Source organism: Trachemys scripta, chromosome 5 (assembly GCF_013100865.1).
Source record: "Trachemys scripta elegans isolate TJP31775 chromosome 5, CAS_Tse_1.0, whole genome shotgun sequence".
NCBI classification, from domain to species: Eukaryota; Metazoa; Chordata; order Testudines; family Emydidae; genus Trachemys; species Trachemys scripta.
In genome coordinates this window covers 53308135-53329993 of record NC_048302.1, presented here as the reverse complement: position 1 = coordinate 53329993, position 21859 = coordinate 53308135, and the positions used below count along the sequence as shown (strand labels likewise).

Here is a 21859-nt window from a genome sequence, read left to right as displayed (position 1 = left end):
AGGTTAGGCAGCTAAATAAATTGCCTGGTTTACAGAGGGTCCAAGCACCTTCAATTCTTATTAGAAATTTAAGAAGAACTACAAGTGTTCAGGATCTCCTAAAGTCAGGCCACTTGGATTCCTAACTCTGGTTTTACAGGCCCACCCTTAAGGTTCTTAAATCTGAAAATTGTAATATTTGTCCTCTTAGTCTTAAGGAAATTAATACAAGGATAAAAGACTTCAATTATTGTCAACAGTCCACGCCTCCTATTATTCTTACTAGTGCAGTCCATGTTGACAATGTAAAAAATAACCGTGGGGCATAGGGATGGACAAATGATCTTGTTTTGTAAGTAAGACAGTCATAACAATAGGTGGAATTTCAGTGGGATTCTGGCTCTGTTATAAACACTTGAACATACCACTCACTCACCTTTTGTATCAAGTTAAGTAAAAAAAATTTCGAGAGAGAGAACACAAGGGTAAAGTGTGAGAGTATATTTATTGCCCACCCAGCAAAAGCTATGTTTAAATATAACCAGAAAAAAATAATGAAAACAAAGTCCATGTGCTGGATGCCCCAGCATATCATCATCCTTGAGTGCTCTATTAAGATCTTCATTGTACAGTGGCACCACTGATTATTTTGGCTCAATATTATACATTTTAAATACTATATGGCCTTGGCTACACTTACCCGGTAGTTCGACGGCTGGAAATCGAACTTCTGGGTTCGACTTATCGCGTCTAGTCTGGACGTGATAAGTCGAACCCGGAAGTGCTCGCCGTCGACTGCGGTACTCCAGCTCGCCGAGAGGAGTACCGCGGAGTCGACGGGGGAGCCTGCCTGCCGCGTGTGGACCAAGGTAAGTTCGAACTAATTCGAACTAAGGTACTTCGAACTTCAGCTACGTTATTCACGTAGCTGAAGTTGCGTACCTTAGTTCGAATTAGGGGGGTAGTGTAGACCAAGCCTTAGTAATTGTGCAAGTTTAAAAAAGGTAGATTTTCAGTATGGCTGCTCCTAATACCTTCTCTGAATAAATTCACTGTCATTCAAAGTAGGGCTGTCAAGCAATTAAAAAATTAATAGCAATCAATAAATTTAATTGTGATTAATCATACTGTTAATAGAATACCATTTAACTATTTTTGGATGTTTCCTACATTTTCAAATATATTGATTTAAATTATAAAAACAGAATACAAAGTCTACAGTGCTCACTTCATATATATTTTTGATTACAAGTATTTGCACTGTAAAAAACAAAAGAAATAGTATTTTTCAATTCACCTCACACAAGTATTGTAGTGGTCTCCAACCTTTTTATGCACAAGATCACTTTTTGAATTTAAGTGCAACCCAGGATCTACCCTGTCCCTTCCCCGAGGCCCCACCCATTCCCCAAAGCCTCACCCTGGTCACTCCATCCACCCTTACTCACTTTCACTGGGGTGGGGCAGGGGGTTGGGGTTCGGGAGGAGGTACAGGCTCTGAGGCTGGGGCTGAGGGGTTTGGAGTGTGGAAGGAAGCTCTGGGCTGAGCCTGGGGCAGGGTGTTGGGGTGCAGGAGGGAATGAGGGTGCAAGCTCTAGGAGGGAGTTTGGGCGCAGGAGGGGGCTCCGGGTTGGGGTGCAGGAGGAAGTACAGGGTGCTGGCTCCGGGAGGGGGTTCAGGGCTAGGAGTTGGAGTGCAGGCTCCTGCCAGGCAGCACTTACCCCAGGCAGCTCCCAGTCGGTGGCATAGTGGGGCTAAGGCAGGCTCCCTGCCTGACCTGGACCCGTGCTGCTCCCGGAGGAAGCAGCCAGCACAGCCCCCAGGGTGGGGGGGGTATGTGGCGCCACACACTGCTCCTGTACTGACCCCACAACTCCCATTGGCTGGGAATGTGGAACTGCAGCCAATGGGAGTTGTGGGGTCAGTGCCTGCAAGGAGGGGCAGCGCAGAGGCCCCCCCACGGGCTGCAGGGGCACGCTGGCCGCTTTTGGGAACAGCATGGGGCCAAGGCAGGCAGGGAGCCTGCCTTAGCAGCAGCCCTGCTGCCCCACCAGACTTTTAGCAACTGGAGATCACGATTGACTGGGAGAGTCTCCAGGATTGACCAGTCGATCGTGATCTATGGGTTGGTGCCCACTACTGTAGTGCAATTTCTTTATCATGAAAGTTGAACTTTTAATGTAGAATTATGTACAAAAAAAAATAACTGCATTCAAAAAATAAAAAATTTAACCTACAAGTACACTCAGTCCTACTTCTTGTTCAACCAATCACTCAGACAAACAAGTTTGTTTACATTTGCAGGAGATAATGTTGCCTGCTTCTTGTTTACAGTGTCACCTGAAAATGAGAACAGATGTTCGCAGAGCACGGTTATAGTTGGCGTCGCAAGATATTTTTATGCCAGATGCGCTAAAGATTCATATGTCCCTTCATGCTTCAACCACCATTCCAGAGGACATGCATCTGAGTCTGATGCCACTGGCAGAAGGTTGATTTTCTTTTTTGGTGGTTCGGGTTCCGCATCGGAGTGTTGCCTTTTAAGACTTCTGAAAGCATGCTCCACACCTTGTCCCTCTCAGATTCTGGAAGGCACTTCAGAGTCTTAAACCTTGGGTTAAGTGCTGTAGCTATTTTTAGAAATCTCACATTGGTGCCTTCTTTGCATTTTGTCAAATCTGCAGTGAAAGTGTTCTTAAAAATGAACATGTGCTGGGTCATCATCTGAGACTGCTATAACATGAAATATATGGCAGAATGCAGGTAAAACAGAGCAGGGTATTCTCTGTTTCTCCCCCAAAGAGTTCAGTCACAAATTTAATCAATGCATTTTTTCTTAAAAACAAGTGTCATCATCATGGAAGCATGTCCTCTGGAATGGTGGCAAAAGCATGAAGGGGCATACGCATGTTTAGCATATCTGGCATGTAAATACCTTGCAATGCCGGCTACAAAAGTGCCATGTGAACGCCTGTTCTCACTTTCAGGTGACTTGTAAATAAGAAGCAGTCAGCATTATCTCCCGCAAAATGTAAGTAAACTTGTTTATTTTAGCGATTGGCTGAACAAGAAGTAGGACTGAGTGAACTCATAGGCAATAAAGTTATACATTGTTTTTAAGCGCGGTTATGTAACAAAACAATCTACCTTTGTATGTTGCACTTTCACAATAAAGAGATTGCACTACAGTACTTGTATGAGGTGAACTGAAAAATACTATTTCTTTTATCATTTTTACAGTGCAAGTATTTGTAATCACAAATATAAAGTGAGTACTGTACACTTCCTATTGCGTTGTAATTAAAATAAATAGATTTGAAAATTAGAAAAACATCCAAAATAGTTAATACATGTCAATTGGTATTCTATTGTTTAAGAGTGCTATTAAAAATATGATTATTTTTTGAGTTAATCAAGTGAGTTAACTGCCATTAATCAGTCGTAATTCAAAGCATATTGTTGATATAAAAATGCACCAGAAGTTATTTATAGGAACTAAGTAACAACTTTATCAGCATACCACATTTTAAGAGCTTTCCAATTACAGTGTTACACTTCAGAAGCTTGCCTAGGTATGCAGTATTTTATTATTTGGCTTGTATTTCACACACCTTATTGCTCACCTGCCTAGAAAAAGATCCCTCAGCTCATTCCTTCCTACCTGTAAAAAAACATCTGAGAATAATTCTTCCAGAGGTATGTTAGCTCCTATATAGTACCTTCTTACATTTTTTTTTCTTTTTTTTTTAAACACTGATGCTATTTATGGGTTCAGATTTTTGTATATTACTGTTTTCTAGATAGCAATTTATTTTGATTGCTGTGCAGTGAACCTAGTTGCTTATGGGGTACTATACAAATTGTTAATATTTTTACCATTAGTTTAGTTCTGTACATTGTCCTTGGTTATCTCAGAGAAGGTCAAAGTTAACATTATCCTGTTACCTGTTTGCAAGTGTGTTCTTGGATGGAATACCATCAAAGACAATGACACGATCTGCTAAATAGGTCGCCATGATAAAGTCATGCTCTACCACAAAGGCTGTTTTTTTAGCATGGAGAATGAAACTGAAATAGAACAAAATATTTGTGAGATATTTGGAAATAAACCTTTAACAACAAAAGTTAATGAAAGCTTTCCCTGTCCTATGCGCACACTTTACCGTTTGACAACTCTAGCAGCCATTAGACGCTGTTCAGAGTCCAAATACGCTGAAGGTTCATCAATTAGGTAGACATCAGCAGGCTTACCAAGACAGAGAGCTAGTGCAACACGCTGCAACTCACCACCAGACAATGTCTGCACCTGTTAGGAGTAATAACATTTAACAATATTTAGTTGTGGGCATTGAAGAATCATAAAAAATAAGATGTTAAAATGTCTCAGTGGGTTAATACCTCTTGATCAATGATGTTTTCTATCTGAAGAGGCTTCATTACATCAGTCACAAACTGTGGATGTGTATAGGCATCTCGGATCTTCTCATGGAGCAGCTGACGGACACTTCCCTATTAAAAGACAAAAGTGACAGTTTGCTTCGCTGCACCATGGAAAGATAAAAAGACAAAGATTAAAATATTTAAATAGTGTTTTTTAAATTCAAAGCAGACAGGATTCTCTCTGCATCTCTATAATGTGTTATGTTGGAAATGTGTACACCCCTCCCTCCACGTAAGTGTAAGTGATGCAAAGAACCTAAACTTACTGTGGACTTAGGACTGATCTTCTGTGGCTTGTAACTGACATTTAGAACTGGTACCTCACCTATAAATATAATTATGTAGTCAAAACAATGGCCACCAAAATAAAATTGTCAAAATATGCTTCAAATCGATACATTAAACAATACCTCCTTCATCAGGTGCAAGTCTTCCTGCGAGCATTCTGATAAATGTAGTTTTGCCAGTTCCTAACAAACAAAAGTTTCATGTTATATATAGGAAGTTACTTTAGACAGTCATTGCAGCAGTCTATTACCTAATCTCTGGAGCTTTCTCGAATACCTTCAATAGCATCATGTTTAAATAAGAGCAACTTTATATATACACATGTTTATAAAAATGGGAATTCTCAAAGCAGTCTGTATTCTGTTCAGTGAATACCTGCTGCAGCTCTTAAAGAGCTGGCCAGTCACATGATGCTGGGGCTCATTCTTATTTCCAGTTGTTAAACTGCATCACAAAAACTTCTTAAAACTTTCTCATGCAAGTCACTGATGTAGTTCCTATGGATGTAGGAACAGCACAGGATCATAAACAGTAATGCTGGTCCATAGGACAATCTCTGTATTACATATAGTCCACCACATGGAAAGAATCTAATAATAAACATTTTAGAAGGAACTCAGGGCGATAACCCTTCGCCCAAAAACTGCTATTTTTCCTGTACACAGTTTTATGCGGTGGTAATAATTCAATTTTTTATTGAATTCTTTTAAAAGTTCAACTTTCCTTGTAGGACTGGCTTACAGGTCTGTATTAAAGACAGCGTATTAGCTTGTGTTGAAGTTGAGAAGCAGGGTATACCCTCACTACCTGTAATAGAAGCAGTGATCTAGTGGATAGCTCTGGACTGGGACTCAGGAGACCTCGGTTCTATTCCCTGCTCGGCCACCTTGGGCTACTCAATTCACTGCTCGGTGCCTCAGTTTCCTTATATGTAAAATGGGTATAATGAGGCTTACCTCCTTTGTAAAGTACTTTGTGATCTACTTATGAAAAGTGCTACATAAGAGTGAGGTACTATTACAAACTGACAGGAGTACTCCCATTAATGTGTTTAAATAGGGTATGTTTACAACTAGAAACTTCATTAAATTTAGTAAGGAAGATCTGCTCTTAGGTTGCGTGCACAATGTCAGAACTGTTCAAAGATACTGTTCTTTTATGTTCCTGGATCCAGACCTCAATACCACACAGACTAATTTTTTAATAGTGTTTAGCACACCACATTAGATACACTAATTTCTACATAGGAGAATACTCACCATTTTCCCCTAGCATCACCATGATTTCAGAGTCAGTAAATTCTCCAGCTACTATGGCTAGTTCGAATTCTCCCATCTTTTTTTTCATTCCCGGATATTTATACATACACATCTTCTTAACTTCTTCTTCATTAGCTGTCTCAGCCACTTTAAAAACCAGAGATGCATCTCGAAATCTTAAGTTTTCTGTTGGAACGTAACCATCCAAGAAAATGTTTATGCCTATAAGAGAAAAGTGAGCTACATTAGTAAAATCATGTGTAAAAAAACCCCTAAAACTCCATGGACATTTAGTCCTTGATTGTAAATATCAGATGGACCAGGGATTGATAATGACTAAAGTCCTGTGTGGCATGTTAGACTTAAAAGTCCTTGTTGAATAATTTATTAGCAAGAAATTGGAAATTATGTAGCAAAGTTAAATGCAACTTTCTACAACCGCTATTAGAATAACTGTAAAATCTCAAATACATAAACAATGCATCTTATTTACACTGCAGTATGACTCAAGAGCTAGGGGAAAAACAAAACAAAACAAAAAACCACTCAGAAAACCCAGTTCGCAGGGAATTTTAACATTTCAGAAACTGGTTGTGTTCTGTCTCAGAACAAAAAAAACAAAAACAACCTATTTTTTGACATTTCACATGAACCGGAAATTAAAAGATAAAAAAAAAAAAAAGGGCCTGAAAACTCCATCCCATGGTGTTTCTAAAACAAAATAGGCTCTCCACAACCCTAGCAGCCGCTGACTGAAACTGACAATTCTTGTCAGTTTCACTGCTCCCCTCACCCCCATAGTAGTAGTGAAATGACAAGAAAGAAGTTTGTGACTTCACCTATTGTACTGCTCCTCCTAAGCACTGCAGGAATGATGCTATGTTCCTAAGCAAGTTTGCTCCTTGCTCCCCCAGATGGCCCCTCTTCCCCTATTCAGTGGAGTTAGGTAACTTTCATCTTTGCTGCCCTGAATCTCTAAAGATCTTCCTTTAGTTGTTTCCATTTCTTCATTGCCTTGAATTCAGCCCAGGTCAACAGTGACTAAGTCAGTATAGTCTGACAAATGTTCCACAGCTTTCTGACTGTAGTAGTCAATGGAGTTACATCTGTTAGAGTCATAAAATGTGTCACTTTTCTTTGACTCTAGATGCAAGACTGAATGTTTCCAGAGCATAGCCAGCTCAACTGAACTCATATCTTGACTTGTGTCCTGTCTATTGTTTTTTTGGAGGCAGGGAGGGTGCCCTCCCCCCCTTTGTTTAAATCCCTAGCTTACAAACAATCCATGGTATCAAACTCATTCTATGGAGAGAAAGCCAAACTGCATTTTTAATTATGGATTGTGGGTTGGAGTACAAGTTTAGGACTATATACAACCGTTGGTACATACTAGAACTCCAACTGATGTCAACGAAAGCGGTGCACCAAAAGCAATGTTAGAATAAGACCTTTGTCATAATTCAACTTTCCAGTTAATAATTATCTTATTACATTCAGCATACCTCAATAGGAAGATATGCTCACCTTAGGACCACCAATATTTCTGCTCCTTGTTTCTCCCCCTCACAGGGGCCTTTGAGGGTATGTCTACACTGCAATGAAACATCTGTGGCTGGCCCAAATCAGCTGACTCAGGCTCACGGGCTGTAAAACTGTGGTGTAGATGCTTGGGCTCCGACATCTACACTGCAATTTTAGAGCCCCATAGCTAGGGCCCTACCAAATTCACAGCCATGAAAAACACATCATGGATGTGAACTCTGGTCTTCCCCCGTGAAATCTGGTCTTGTGTGTTTTTACCCCATACCATACAGATTTCATGGGGAAGATCAGCGTTTATCAAATTGGGGGTCCTGACCCAAAAGGGAGTTGCAGGGGTGGGGTGTTACAAGGTTATTTTGGGGGTGGGGAATGGTATCATGGTATTGCGCTAACTTCAGAGAGCAGCAGCTGTTGGCCAGTCACCCAGCTCTGAAGGCAGAGCCCCACCAGCAGCAGCACCAAAGTAAGGGTGGCAATACCATACCATGCCATCCTTACATCTGTGCTGCTGCTGGCGGTGGCTATGCCTTCAGATCTGGGTTCCCAGGCAGACATCGCTGTCCAGCTCTAAAGGCAGTACTGCCGCCAGCAGCAGCCCAGAAGTAAGGGCAGCAGCACTGGAACCCCCCCACCCCAATAACCTTGTTGCCCCCCCACAACTCCTTTTTGGGTCAGGGCCCCTACAATTACAACACCGTGAAATTTCAGATGTAAATAGCCGAAATCATGAAATTTACAATTTTAGAAATCCTATGACCGTGAAATTGACCAAAATGAACCGTAAATTTGGTAGCACCCTAAGCATAGCCTGAACCCTGTGAGCTCAAGTCAACTGACATCGGCCAGCCACGGGTGTTTAATTTCAGTGTAAACATACCCCAAGTCATCTTCCCTGCCCTGCAGCAGCTCCCAGTTCCAACCTCTACCCGCCCCATAGGCTTCACTCCCACCCCTTTATTTATTCCAGCCATAAAAGTGATCAGCAATTAAATAGTTAATGTTGACATGCATAGCACATTATATTTAGAAAAAAGAGGCTTTAAAATTCTGCATTTTAAAAGATATATTTACTTAAAATGACAATGTCTATCACACTGTGTGCGCTTGCTCATTTGTTTTTTTGGGAGGGCAAGAGGAATGGGGGTTGGAGAGACCCAGGGGTCAGGAGTTACCTTCTCTTACACTGAAAGGCATAGTGACGACACCATAAGCACTTGGCACACCATACAGGCAGCAGATAAAGTCAGAGAGATAATCTAACACACTCAGATCATGCTCTACAACAATAATATATCTGAAAAATAAAACCAAAATTATTTGTTAAACTTCTACAAAAGAAAGAATGAGATTTGTGTATGTTTGTGTTTGTTTTTGTTTCTGTCAATGGAAAAAATAGTCTGATATAAAATGAAATAAGTACACTTGAGATTTTGCTACTAGTCTCACATACCAAGACATCATCAATATTTTGTTAAATTAACAGTACAATGCTGCTTTTGGTGTGGATTCTTAGTTTTAAGCTAATACAGGTAAACTTCAAACTTCTCACAGTACAAATGTTTTGCTAAATGCTCAATAAATGGATACTGGGAGCAACAACTCCATTTGAGCTGTCAACTTCTTTACATAAAGTAGCTGAAAAGAGAGTTTGGTCGGGGGAAAATAAAACCACAAATATTTGAAGAATGTAACTCCGGGGGGGGGGGGGGAGAGGGGGCGAGAAGAGAGAGGGTGAGTGTGTAATTATAAATAGCGTTGGGGGGGAATTAAGAAAAGGAAAATTTAGGATGACTAAGGAATCCTGACAATGCCATCTGTTGTACGGTCTTCAAAAGTAGACTAGACATATTAGAAAATATACTATAAGAAAATCTGTATTAGCAAGGAGATTGAAGAGTCACTCAGTCAGTCTATGAACTACAATCTAATGTCATTAAAATCTAAGAAAATGTTAAATTTATACTTACCTGTCTGGGTTTATTAGAGATCGAATAGTAATGGCAGCCTTCAGACGCTGCTTAACATCTAGGTAGCTAGAAGGTTCATCAAACATGAAGCTATCCCAAAGAGAGGGGAAAATATCAATGAAGATATATTTTGAATCTTAATTTCTATAACATCTTAAAATCTAACCTGTAAACCAGGGGTCTCAAAGTCCCAGTCCGCGGGCCATCTGCAGCCAGAGAACCTCCCCACTGTGGCCCGCGGACAAGAGACGCATGCAGACATGCTGCTGGCAATGTCTGCTGCAGATGCTGCCCCCTGCATCTCCCATTGGCTGTGGGAGAGGTACAGAGATACCATCATTAGTTGCCGGGGAGAGTCAGCCATGGAAGCAACATCACTTTTTCCCCCACAATGAATATAAACAAGTCAAAATACCGAACAACTATCGGACTCAAACCTTGCTGCAATCCTAAAGGTTTCGACTGCTCAGTCACTGAGGACAAACAACAACAAACTGACAGAACTGAAGCATTGCCAGGTGTCTGGCAAACACTAAAAACTCTCTGGCAGGCCAAGAATTGTATAAAGTTGTATGACAGTTTTATTATTTCTAAGAAATTCTAAATAAAAAATACAATATAAACGTTTTCTTTTCTGAACACCATCTTCAGTGACATTATTGGCCTGCTGGGAGGATCTGAGGACTGGCACTGGCCCTAAGATAAATTGAGTTTTAGACCCCTTCTGTAAATCATCTAAATTTACCCTCCTAGTAATAAAAAAAAAAAAAAAAATCATTTTTCTAGTGTGCTTCTTCAACATCTTCCCTGATTCTTCTGCCAACTACCATATAAGGTTGTTAAACAGTCCAAATTAGCTATTTCCATGCCAAAAATTCTGACCAAACTATACAGATAGAAAATCAACTATTTTAGCAATCCCATGACTTCTAATTCACTTTAAATTTAAGCAGCCTTGTGACATGCACTGCAAAGTGCAAAAATACCAATTTTGGGAGAGTGGAATAAGGACTTCTTCCAAATCAGAAAACCATCAGTCTTCTGATCAGCTGGTCTTGAGAGCAGGAAAGCAAGAAGTCAGGAACCACTCAGAAGGGACTAAGTGAAGGGAAGGGAATCTTAGTTGTGATAGATTATTAGAGGCAGCAGTAGCTTGTTTGGCTGCTATTGGACATAACAGTAATTTCCTGGTTGCAAGGAAGGGATATTATCAAGTAGCAATACTAAACCTTGGCCTGGATAGACCCTAAACCCCCAGAGGTCTCTGCTACATGTGAGTGGATAAAAGAGCAAGGAACGATGAGAATTCCTATAAAAGAATCCCAGACACCAGTTGTGGGGAACTGGTAAAATATATGGTTGTTAAATGCAGGAACTTTTTTCATTTCATCCAAAGAAGATCACCTCTATATGCTGCCATCCACTCCCTACAAATAAAAATTACTGCTCTCTAATATTAAGCACTAAATTTAAGAACAAATCCTGAAACAGCCTTTTGGGATTGAAGGTGCAATAGAAGTAAATGGAGCATACATATCGGCCCTCTGAATGCAAACGACAGCACAAGCAAATCTCTGAAGTTCTCCTCCTGAAAGGTCTTCAATGTTTCGTTCTTTCAGATGAGTTAAATCTGGTGACAAAGATTATTTGTTATGTCCAGCATATGTAAATTAAAATAAGATGATAAATATCATACTTTGAAACAAATTAGACAAAGTTTATGCTAGTGCCTGCTCATAGATAACACTGGTCTACAATTTTTGAGAAGTCGTCTGCTTCAGAGATAAAATGTGCTATTTATTATGTATTTTGATGTGCTGAACTCAAATATGACAATTAAAACAACTGATTGGCTACTGTTTCTAAGATATTTAAGTTCTTACATTTTATGTCTATGTATATTGTGTAAATAGTACAGTTTTAATCAAATTGCAAACTAGGTCTTTTCATGTGTTTATGGTTGCTTTACATGATAATATTTCACCTGTCCTGTTTATGTAACACTTTAAAAATCAGCAAAAGAGTTATATAAATAAAATTTATTATGAAACAAAAAGGCAAAAAACTATTATGTACATAGTTTAGTCCTATTCAGTGTCTACTCGGCGCTTCTTGGCTGGTCTCTTGTATTCATTAAATGGAGCTTCTCTTGTCACTGTCCAGCAATAGTCTGCAAGCACTGATGGGCTCCATTTGCCCTGATAGCATTTCTCCATTGTTGCAATGTCCTGGTGAAATCGCTCGCCATGCTCGTCGCTCACTGCTCCGCAGTTCGTGGGGAAAAAAAAAAAAAAAAAAAATCTAGATGAGCGTGCAAAAAAATGTATCTTTAGTGACATGTTGCAACCAAGGCTTTTGTATGCCTTGAGGAGGTTTTCCACCAACAACCTGTAGTTGTCTGCCTTGTTATTTCCGAAAAAATTTATTGCCACTAACTGGAAGGCTTTCCATGCCGTCTTTTCCTTGCCACTCAGTACATGGTCAAATGCATCATCTCGAAGAAGTTTGAGAATCTGAGGACCAACAAAGACACCTTCCTTTATCTTAGCTTCACTTAACCTTGGAAATTTTCCACAAAGGTACTTGAAAGCTGCTTGTGTTTTGTCAGTGGCCTTGACAAAGTTCTTCATCAGATCCAGCTTGATGTGTAAGGGTGGTAACAAAAATCTTCCTTGATTCAACAAGTGGTGGATGCTGAATACTTTTCCTCCCAGGCTCCAATGACTGTCGGAGTGGCCAGTCTTTCTTGATGTAGTGGGAATCTCTTGCACGACTATCCCATTCGCAGAGAAAACAGCAGTACTTTGTATCCAGTCTGCAGACCAAGCAAGAGCAACAACCTTCAAATCGCCACAAAGCTGCCACTGATATTGGTCATAGTTTATGCACCTCAAAAGTTGTTTCATGTTGTCATAGGTTTCCTTCATATGGACTGCACGACCAACTGGAATTGATGATAAAACATTGCCATTATGCAATAAAACAGCTTTAAGACTCATCTTCGATGAATCAATGAACAGTCTCCACTCATCTGGATCACGAACGATGTTGAGGGCTGCCATCACACCATCGATGTTGTTGCAGGCTACAAGATCACCTTCCAGGAAGAAGAATGGGACAAGATCCTTTTGATGGTCACGGAACATGGAAACCCTAACATCACCTGCCAGGAGATTCCACTGCTGTAGTCTGGAGCCCAACAGCTCTGCCTTACTCTTGGGTAGTTCCAAATCCACGACAAGATCATTCAGTTCACCTTGTGTTATGAGGTGTGGTTCAGAGGAGGAGGATGGGAGAAAATGTGGGTCCTGTGACATTGATGATTCAGGACCAGAAGTTTCATCCTTTTCCTCTTCTGACTTAAGTGAGAATGATTCTGGTGCATCAGGAACTGGCAGTCCTTCTCCGCGGGGTACTGGGCGTATAGCTGATGGAATGTTTGGATAATGCACAGTCCACTTTTTCTTCTTTGACACACCTTTCCCAACTGGAGGCACCATGCAGAAGTAACAATTGCTGATATGATCTGTTGGCTCTCTCCAAATCATTGGCACTGTAAAAGGCATAGATTTCCTTTTCCTGTTCAACCACTGGCGAAGATTTGTTGCACAAATGTTGCAGCATATGTGTGGGGCCCACCTCTTGTCCTGATCTCCAATTTTGCAGCCAAAATAAAGATGATAGGCTCTCTTAACCATAGTGGTTATACTGAGCTTTTGTGATGCAAAAGTCACTTCACCACAAACATAGCAGAAGTTATCTGCACTGTTCACACAAGTACGAGGCATCTCTGCTCACTTTGGCTAAAGAGAAATGTGTCCCTTTGCAAAATCAAACACTGACAATTAAGAGAGCACAACACTGTATGATTTCTAGAGCTGATATAGGGCAATTTGTTCAGCAGAGTGATGTAAGCTTCGTTATGATTGCATCATCCATGACTTCTAGGAATAACATGATGCAATTCATATCATGTATGATGCAATACCAGCTCCAGATTGTATCATTCATTGTTTTGCCTAAAAAGCAAGTACTGTCCAAACCCAGTCAGATTTATTCATAGATCCAGTCAAAGATGTATGTTAGTCATTTCTGGTTTCAATTGAGATCCCTTCCCTTTATAACTCACTTATCCTCCGCCATTCCCAAGTCAAGGGTCGTATATACACTGACCCAATAGCATATGTTGAAAACTAGAGCCAATCAACAATTTTAAGCATCATTTTCGTTCTCAGTGACCCAGAATTAGTAAAGTTTGACTACATTTATTTCAGAAGCATTTTGGCTGTAGAGCAGTGTAATGTATTTAGTATATAGGGATCATAATAATGGTTGCAAAAGCCATAGCAAGACATAAAACTGTCAGCAACATCAAGTGGCAAATTTGTACTGCTGCTTTTCTTCATGCATAGGGATCAAAATTTCCACTTTTGGTTGCTGTTCTTGGACTTGTGCTTGAAGAAGTTTATTGGCCCTAAAAAAATCAACAGTACTGGTTTTAAAAAGTTCCTAATGCAGGCAAATCCAAGACAAAAATCGTATTATTCCAATTACCAACCAATATTTCAAAAACCGCTAAGACTGTATAAAGCATTAAGTCTCATTTGAAAGCTGAGGATTCATCTTTGGAATAGCATTTTCTAGCTTCAATGGTTCTCAAGAGACAAGGTGCTAAAATCTTGTCAGAATTGATTAGGTGAGGGTAACACATGCAAGTTAAAATTAATCCAAAATTTTCCAAACTTTAAAAGTAAATGTTTTATACCAGGGAAAGCTACGGACCTCAGTTCCACAATGATGTGATTTATTAGTTTCTAATCCAGATTTGCAAGATACTAGATATCAAGAGTGTCACTAGCAGTTATTTTTTGGCATTGGTCCAGAAATGAATATATCCAGTCCTGGCCAAGTTCAGACCAATGTAAATTTCAATCCTTGAACTAGACATAAATTTAAGTTTTCCATTATGTTAGATGGAGATAGTTTTAATTGAATGTGAATTACTCAAAAAACTCTATTTAAAGTGACTTTATGAACCATGGTCTTACCAATTTATTTATAGAATAAAGTAACTTGCCAACAATGTTCCCTGTAAACTGTGTGGAAGCACAGCAATCTTGTATGTATGGCATAGGTCAAAAACCATGCCTCTCATATCTCCTCTGTGCAGTCCCAATAGGGACATGGTGTGCCCCCCCAAAGTGTATATGATCTCACCTCCACCCTGCAGGGGAAGTGGAAGCATCTCACCATCTTAGGAACATGCTCAGGCCTGGCTGGCTGTGATACATCTTGTGCACGAGATCAGGTGAGGTGCCCAGCTGGGTTCAGGGGCACCAGCCCAGGTCAGCGGAGGCTCCAGAGCTGCAGCCAGACTGGCCCAAAGCACCCCTACGGCCCCAGGGGTTGGACAAGGTGGTTGCTGCTGCCAAGAGGTGGCGGTGGAGGGAAGTATGGACCTAGCCCCCTTCTTGGGAGCACCTGGCAGGGTGGGGTCCTGAAACCCCCAGCCTGGGGGAGGTGCAACCTGACACACACAGCCCTGGACAGACTCCTGGCTGGGCTCCTAAGGCTGCTGCTGCAGAGTTAATAGCTTCCCTTTGGGACCCCCTGAATGGCGGGGAGGGGACTAATGTGTGATACTGGGCAGGAGCCACCATAGGGCAGCCCCCATATGCACACACAATCCTTCCTGTAAACACGCCTCACTTAAAAAACGTGAAATCTTGCCCACATTTCCATGGTATAAAACAAGGACAAAAATGCAGCGCTCAATGGAGTTTGTAGCCTGGTCAGTTAAAAAGATAAATAAATAAATAAATAAATAAATAGGAGGGAACATTGCTTACCAAGCTGCTTACATACAATAGTCTGTGTGTCAGTTTCATCCTTTCTGTCCAAAATAGACCCCACTGTCCCCTGCCATGATAAAAGTAAGAATCAAACCTTTCCTAATATTTAAACATTCACATATTGCAAATAACCCAAAATGAGCCTTTAAAGTCAAAAAACTATGTAAAAATGTTATGCTTTTCATGGGTTAATGGAGAGAAATTTCTCATGTTTTTTCTAACTGGTAAAATTTCTTACCTTTGCAGCTTTAGGGATCTGGTCCACATACTGAGGTTTGATGATAGCCTTGAGGTCATCTTCCAGGATCTTGGTGAAGTAGTTTTGCAACTCAGATCCTCGAAAGTAAGTCAAGATTTCTTGCCAATCAGGTGGATCCTACAGAGAAATTAGGTATTAGGACTTATATGAGCATTTTAAATATGCAAATTAATTTAAGCTATTTGTAGATCTAAACATAAACTGAAATGTTTTAATTTTAAAGATTCCAAAACACAATATGTGAGTAGACATCAAAGATACATGCAATAAAAACAGAACAGCCCAAAAAAAAGGTCAGTCACTACTTCACTTACTTTCTATGCTTCCACTTAAAATAGTTAATAACATGAAACACCTTAAGCTGTATAAGGAGTGCAGGTCCTTGCACTCTTTCAGGTGTGTGATGTCACTTACTCTTGCAAGAGAAAGCACCCTACATAGGTCTTGGCAGCAGAAACACGCAGTATCTTAAAGAAACAAAAGTAGTGTACTATGAATTTGTTTTAATAAGCCAGTGTCAGAAGTCAAACCACTTCATATGGAACGATGAATATGGGTCACTCTATTACTCAATTATTTCAAAATCTGAAATGTATACATTAGTCTTATGGTTGCCTGGGCTAAATGACAAAGGTTAGCCTGATACAGTTTCACTTTACAGAAAAAGATTCAAGAAAAATGTATCTCCTACTTCCCAGCAGACATTCCCAAGAGATGAAAGTAAGAGAACATGACACACAGCAAATTTAATGTGGGCAAAAAACTTGTTAAAAGGAAACTACAACTCCTGGTTATCTTGGGAAGAATGACTGGGCCCTCATGGTACACTAGAGTGGAGATGGAGGTCAAGAGATTGGTTTTATTTTGGGAATAATGCTAAGCATTCTCCAGGAGAACCAGAGCTGGAAAAGGCAAACAAATCATAGTTAAAGTGGATTAGCAGAACAGCGCAGAGACCATTAGCACCACTTTACTGCACCTACACCAGTATCTAGCTCACCAACACTTCCCCAAAGTTCGAGCCACATGAAGCACTGATATCAATGTGACAGTTGCAGGAAAAAGTTACAAGGACAGACTGAGCACATCATCATCATCAAACCATAATCACCTATTTCCCAAGCTCTAGTTTATACATACATCATATTTTCCAAGGTTTGGCTTCTGCTTTCCAGCTAGAATTTTCAAGGCAGTTGATTTTCCAATACCGTTGGTTCCAACCAATCCCAGTACTTCACCTGGACGAGGAATAGGCAACCTGTATATAAAGTCACATATTCAGTGTAATCCAAAATTCCCACCACAATTAAATGCAAAATACTAGGGCACTTTTTTTTTTTTTTTTTTTTTTTTTAAAAACACACTTGCTGAGTGATTCAACCCATTTCAGTGTCTCTACCTCAATATTACCTGAAATTATATAAAAAAGCAAAAATGAAGGGAAAAACATTTAAAACTATTGTTAGACCATAACCAGACACTACTAATTCCAAGTTTATCTATCTCCATTTTCTTTCAAAGAGAATCACTTTGAAGTGACACACTTGTACTCCAACTTCTTTATAATGCTTGTTAACAGAGAGAGTAAGAAAACATTTTGGGAGAGAAAGTTCTTGAGGTAAAGGCACAGGACATAGAACACGGATCTAGGGTCTGCCACAGACTTCTTGTGTGACTTTGAGCTAGTAACCCAACATTCTACATACGTTTCACTATCTATGAAATTCAGTTGCTGTGAAGATAAATTGAGGTCTGCAAGAAGCTGACGACACACTAAAGCGAGGAATACCATAGAACTGCATAAACAAATAAAATGCTCCAATTCTAGAAAGGCTGCTTTATGAGCACCAGACCTGTTTTATTTATTATGTTTTTGTCATTCGTCCTGCCCTTTGAGATGACAGGCCAGTAGTCATTTGTCTCAAGAATTTTAAAATTACAAGTTTGATTCAGTTTATTATAACAGAAGTTCAAGGAGATTGTTAAACTAAGCCAAAAAAATTATCTGAGATGAATATTTGACAACAAAAAGACTAGGAGTACTTGTGGCACCTTCGGATGCATAGCGGAAGAAGTGGGCTGTAGTCCACGAAAGCTTATGCTCTAATAAATTGGTTAGTCTCGAAGGTGCCACAAGTACTCCTAGTCTTTTTGCAGATACAGACTAACACGGCTGCTACTCTGAAACAAAAAGACTATGCACATAAAAAACCCAGCTAGATTTATCCTGTGTCACATCTCCAATAACATTGGAAATTAGGAGTCCAGAATATTATATACATCTTACATTAATTTAAAATTGGATAGGGTAAAATAAAGTTGGCTTGAGGAAAAATAAAAGATACCTGTGAAGTTTGAAGGCATTGGCACAATATCTGTGTGTTGTTTCTTTCTCCAGGTTGCTAGGTAAGTTAACAATTGACAAGGCTCCAAAAGGACATTTCTATAATTTAAACAAACAAATTTACTACTTACGAATGCACACTAACAATTCAATGCAGAACAAGTCACCCCGAGCATGTTGTTTACAATCATGAGTGCCACACTTCTTACCTTTAAGTAGGTCAGTACTAAATATTTATACATAAAGTAACTCCTCAATTAATGTTGTAGTTATGTTCCTGAAAAATGCGACTTTAAGCGAAACGATGTTAAGTGAATCCAATTTCCCCATAAGAATTAATGTAAATGAGGGGGGTAGGTTCCAGGGAATTTTTTTTCCACCTGACAAAAGACTATATTATATACACTTCTACCCTGATATAACGCAACCCGATATAACACGAATTCGGATACAACGCGGTAAAACAGCGCTCCGGGGGGGGGAGGGGGGAGAGACAGGGCTGTGCACGCCGGTGGATCAAAGCAAGTTCGATTTAACGCGGTTTCACCTATAACGCGGTAAGATTTTTTGGCTCCCGAGGACAGCGTATATTGGGGTAGAGGTGTGTATGTGATTTTATATATATATAAAAAAATATAAAATCACACACACACACACACACACTATAAGTTTTAAACAAACAATTTAATACTGGTACACAGTGATGATGATTGTGAAGCTTGGTTGAGGTGAAAGAGTCAGAAGGTGGGATATTTTCCAGGGAATACCTTACTGTTAAATGATGAACTAGCAATTGGCTGAGCCCTCAAGGGTTAACTCTCACAGTCTACAAGGCAGCAGAAATGGAGGGAGGGGAGAGAGCATCACAGACAGACACACAGTGTGTGAGAGAAAGAGAGATGCGCATTTCCCCTTTAAGTACACTGCCTTGTTAATTAGATCAGCTTGCTGAGACTGCAGCTGCTGCCGCCAGCAAACCCCCTCTGTCCTGAGCCCTGTCGTGTGTCACCCCATCTTCCGTAGAGCAGGGGGAAATGGGGTGCAGGAGCAGGGGGAGGGGGACACCCTGACATTAGCTCCCTTCTTCCTCCCCTCCCCCCCCCCGCCCCCGGCACAGCAAGCGGGAGTCTCGGGGAGCAGCTCCAAGGCAGAGGGCAGGAGCAGCACAGGGCAGTGGGGGGAGGGACAGCTGCAATTGCTAACCTGCTGGGCAGCTGCTGCACAGGGAACTTAGGGGAGCTCCCATCCACCCTGGTTCCAAGCCCCCACCAGCTAGCTGCAAGGGGCTGCTCTTCCTGCAAGCAGTGGACAAAGCAGGCAGCTGCCAAACGACATTAGAAGGGAGCATTGCACAACTTTAAATGAGCATGTTCTCTAATTGATCAGCAATGTAACAACAAAACAACATTAGCCAGGACGACTTTAAGTGAGGAGTTACTGTATTCTTAAAATGTATTAAGTTGCTAATACGTTAAAAAAAAATCCCTCCAAATGCTAACGGATTTAGATTTTTGACCACAGAAACTACCGAGAGAAGTGATCAATATTCTATACCTATCTCAGAGCTGGAAGGGACCCTGAAAGGTCATCGAGTCCAGCCCCCTGCCTTCACTAGCAGGATCAAGTACTGATTTTGCCCCACATCCCTAAGTGGCCCCCTCAAAGACTGAACTCACAACCCTAGGTTTAGCAGGCCACTGCTCAAACCACTGAGCTATCCCTCTCCCCTAAAACTGCAACAACGAGATCACTAACACTTCCGTAATTGGCAGGATTCAAACCTGCGCAGGTAAACCCTAATGGATTGCTAGTCCATCACCTTAAGCACTCGGCCACAACCACAACTAGTTGTTGCTAGACTAAGCTCTCCTATAGATAACACTGATGGGGCAAATTACATCACTTTCTGTGCTTAACAGAGAGACAGACACAACATTTTCAAGATGAATCCTATGCTCACTTTTTCAAAGCTAAATATGGCAATTTAAATAATGACTCTAACACAAATAAAATTGGAAGGATTAGACTTTTACTGGTAAATGTCTGTAAACATCAATTTCACTGCACACATACAAACCAATGAAAAAATATTTCCATTGATAATAATCAAAATATATAAATAGACAAAGTAAGAAAAATGCTGCTTGAGAACTTAATTTGATATAAGATTACTAGGTACATTTTGACATGATGGTGGCAATTTCTGTTTTAAAGGTTATAAAACAACCTTTTGAATCTCAATGTCTACTGTCATAATTGTCTGACCCTACCCCTTATTGTCCAACCCTTCCATAATTTCCCACAATTGTCAAAATTCAAATAAAAAAAATACTTAAAAATAAATCAATAGCTGTCAAAACTAAATAAAAAAATAAAATTCTGTCAAGCCTAAATATAAAAAGGTGCATAGGAGAAACTATTTGAAGTTATATTACAGATTTTCTATCCAATTCTGAAGATACACTGTTTCTTATGAGAAGTATATACTTTGAAAGAAATTGAAATTGTATTTTTTAAAAGTTTATATATATAAAAATATCTTTTACCTTAATGCAAATACCGCAACCAATACAGAGTGTTTCAGAAATCCATGCTATTTTGCTCTGTGGTGTGACTTCTATGCATAGTTTTCCTGGTGAAAAAGAATGCATGTTAACACAAGACACAATGCTGATGAATCAGGTTTTATCATCAGCATGATCTGTAAACGCCACATAGAAATCCTGTAGTTGCCTTAAATTTCTCCAGCAAAGAAGGATTCAAAAGAAGCCTTGAAATTGAGTAGTTAATATTTCTTAGCATTATTGCTGTGCACAATTTGCAGACAGTTTTTAATCATATTTGACCTCACCCAAGCTCCTTATATATTACACAAATGTATTCATAGTATGATCCAGAAAGCTCTCACTGAGTTTCTACTAGTAAATTCTACTAAGGCGGACAGCAAACAACTAGGCACATTATTTAAAGTCTCTTGCATTATTTAAATATGTTTCACTGCATTTCTCACCCATTCGAACCACCGGACAGCTCTTTTTGCACTCCTGACGGCATTTCTTTGGCTTACATTTGTCATGGTTGACAATAGCAATTCTTGTTAACTTGTCGGCCATATTGTGCAATTTAGGTTTATATGTACACCAGTTAGAGATTCCAAGACTTCAGGGTCTAAAAACAAACAAAAAGAACTAGATCATAATCATCACCAATAACACGGCAAAGCTATATCTAGTTGAAATTACTAATAGAAGTTCATGTACCCAAATAAAATGAGTATTGTTCTTACAGTCCATTGAACAAATTCAGAAAGACAATTAAATGTTGGCAGTTTTAATATGGTAATTGCAGAATGACTTTAGCACAAACTTTCAATTTCATTACTATTTTCCAACTATAAAATGAAGCCAACATGACAACTGCAAATCATAGAAGATTAGTGTTGGAAGAGACCTCAGGAAGTCATCTAGTCCAACTCCCTGCTCAAAGCAGGACCAACCCCAACTAAATCATCCCAGCCAGGGCTTTGTCAAGCTGGGCCTTAAAAACCTCTAAGGATGGAGATTCCACCACTTCCCTAGATAAAACTCATTCCAGTCCTTTACCACCCTCCTAGTGAAATAGATTTTCCTAATATCCAACCTAGACCTCCCCCACTGCAACTTGAGACCATTGCTCCTTGTTCTGTCATCTGCCACCACTGAGAACAGCCTAGCTACACCTCTTCGGAACCCACCTTCAGATAGTTGAAGGTGGCTATCAAATCCCTCCTCACTCTTCCCTTCTGCAGACTAAATAAGCCCAGTTCCCCCAGCCTCTCCTCAGAAGTCAATGCATACTCTTTTAATGCAACTCTACTTACAAGAAAATTACGTCATATTAGAAAGTATTAAGGCAGAGAGGGTGGACATATTTATTGCTGACAGATTAAA

General features: G+C 40.0%; 1 protein-coding gene and 1 non-coding gene across 2 annotated transcripts in view; both read right to left on the bottom strand.

Annotated features, from left to right (window-relative positions):
• The window catches only part of ABCE1 (ATP binding cassette subfamily E member 1), a 33244-nt gene that overhangs the window by 1074 nt on the left and 10311 nt on the right, over positions 1–21859 (bottom strand). Inside the window, exons 2-16 of the mRNA XM_034771049.1 lie at positions 20941–21098; positions 20477–20562; positions 17932–18029; positions 16727–16844; positions 15566–15703; positions 15325–15394; positions 11009–11105; positions 9476–9565; positions 8681–8802; positions 5967–6188; positions 4830–4889; positions 4686–4744; positions 4378–4488; positions 4143–4285; positions 3925–4047 (exon numbers count right to left, since the gene is read on the bottom strand). Of these exons, the coding sequence (XP_034626940.1) occupies positions 3925–4047; positions 4143–4285; positions 4378–4488; positions 4686–4744; positions 4830–4889; positions 5967–6188; positions 8681–8802; positions 9476–9565; positions 11009–11105; positions 15325–15394; positions 15566–15703; positions 16727–16844; positions 17932–18029; positions 20477–20562; positions 20941–21043 (1640 nt within the window). The 5' untranslated portion in view covers positions 21044–21098. The remainder of the gene's footprint in view (positions 1–3924; positions 4048–4142; positions 4286–4377; positions 4489–4685; positions 4745–4829; positions 4890–5966; positions 6189–8680; positions 8803–9475; positions 9566–11008; positions 11106–15324; positions 15395–15565; positions 15704–16726; positions 16845–17931; positions 18030–20476; positions 20563–20940; positions 21099–21859) is intronic.
• On the bottom strand, positions 19691–19772 carry TRNAA-AGC. The gene has a single exon. It is a non-coding gene; the product is annotated as a tRNA-Ala (tRNA).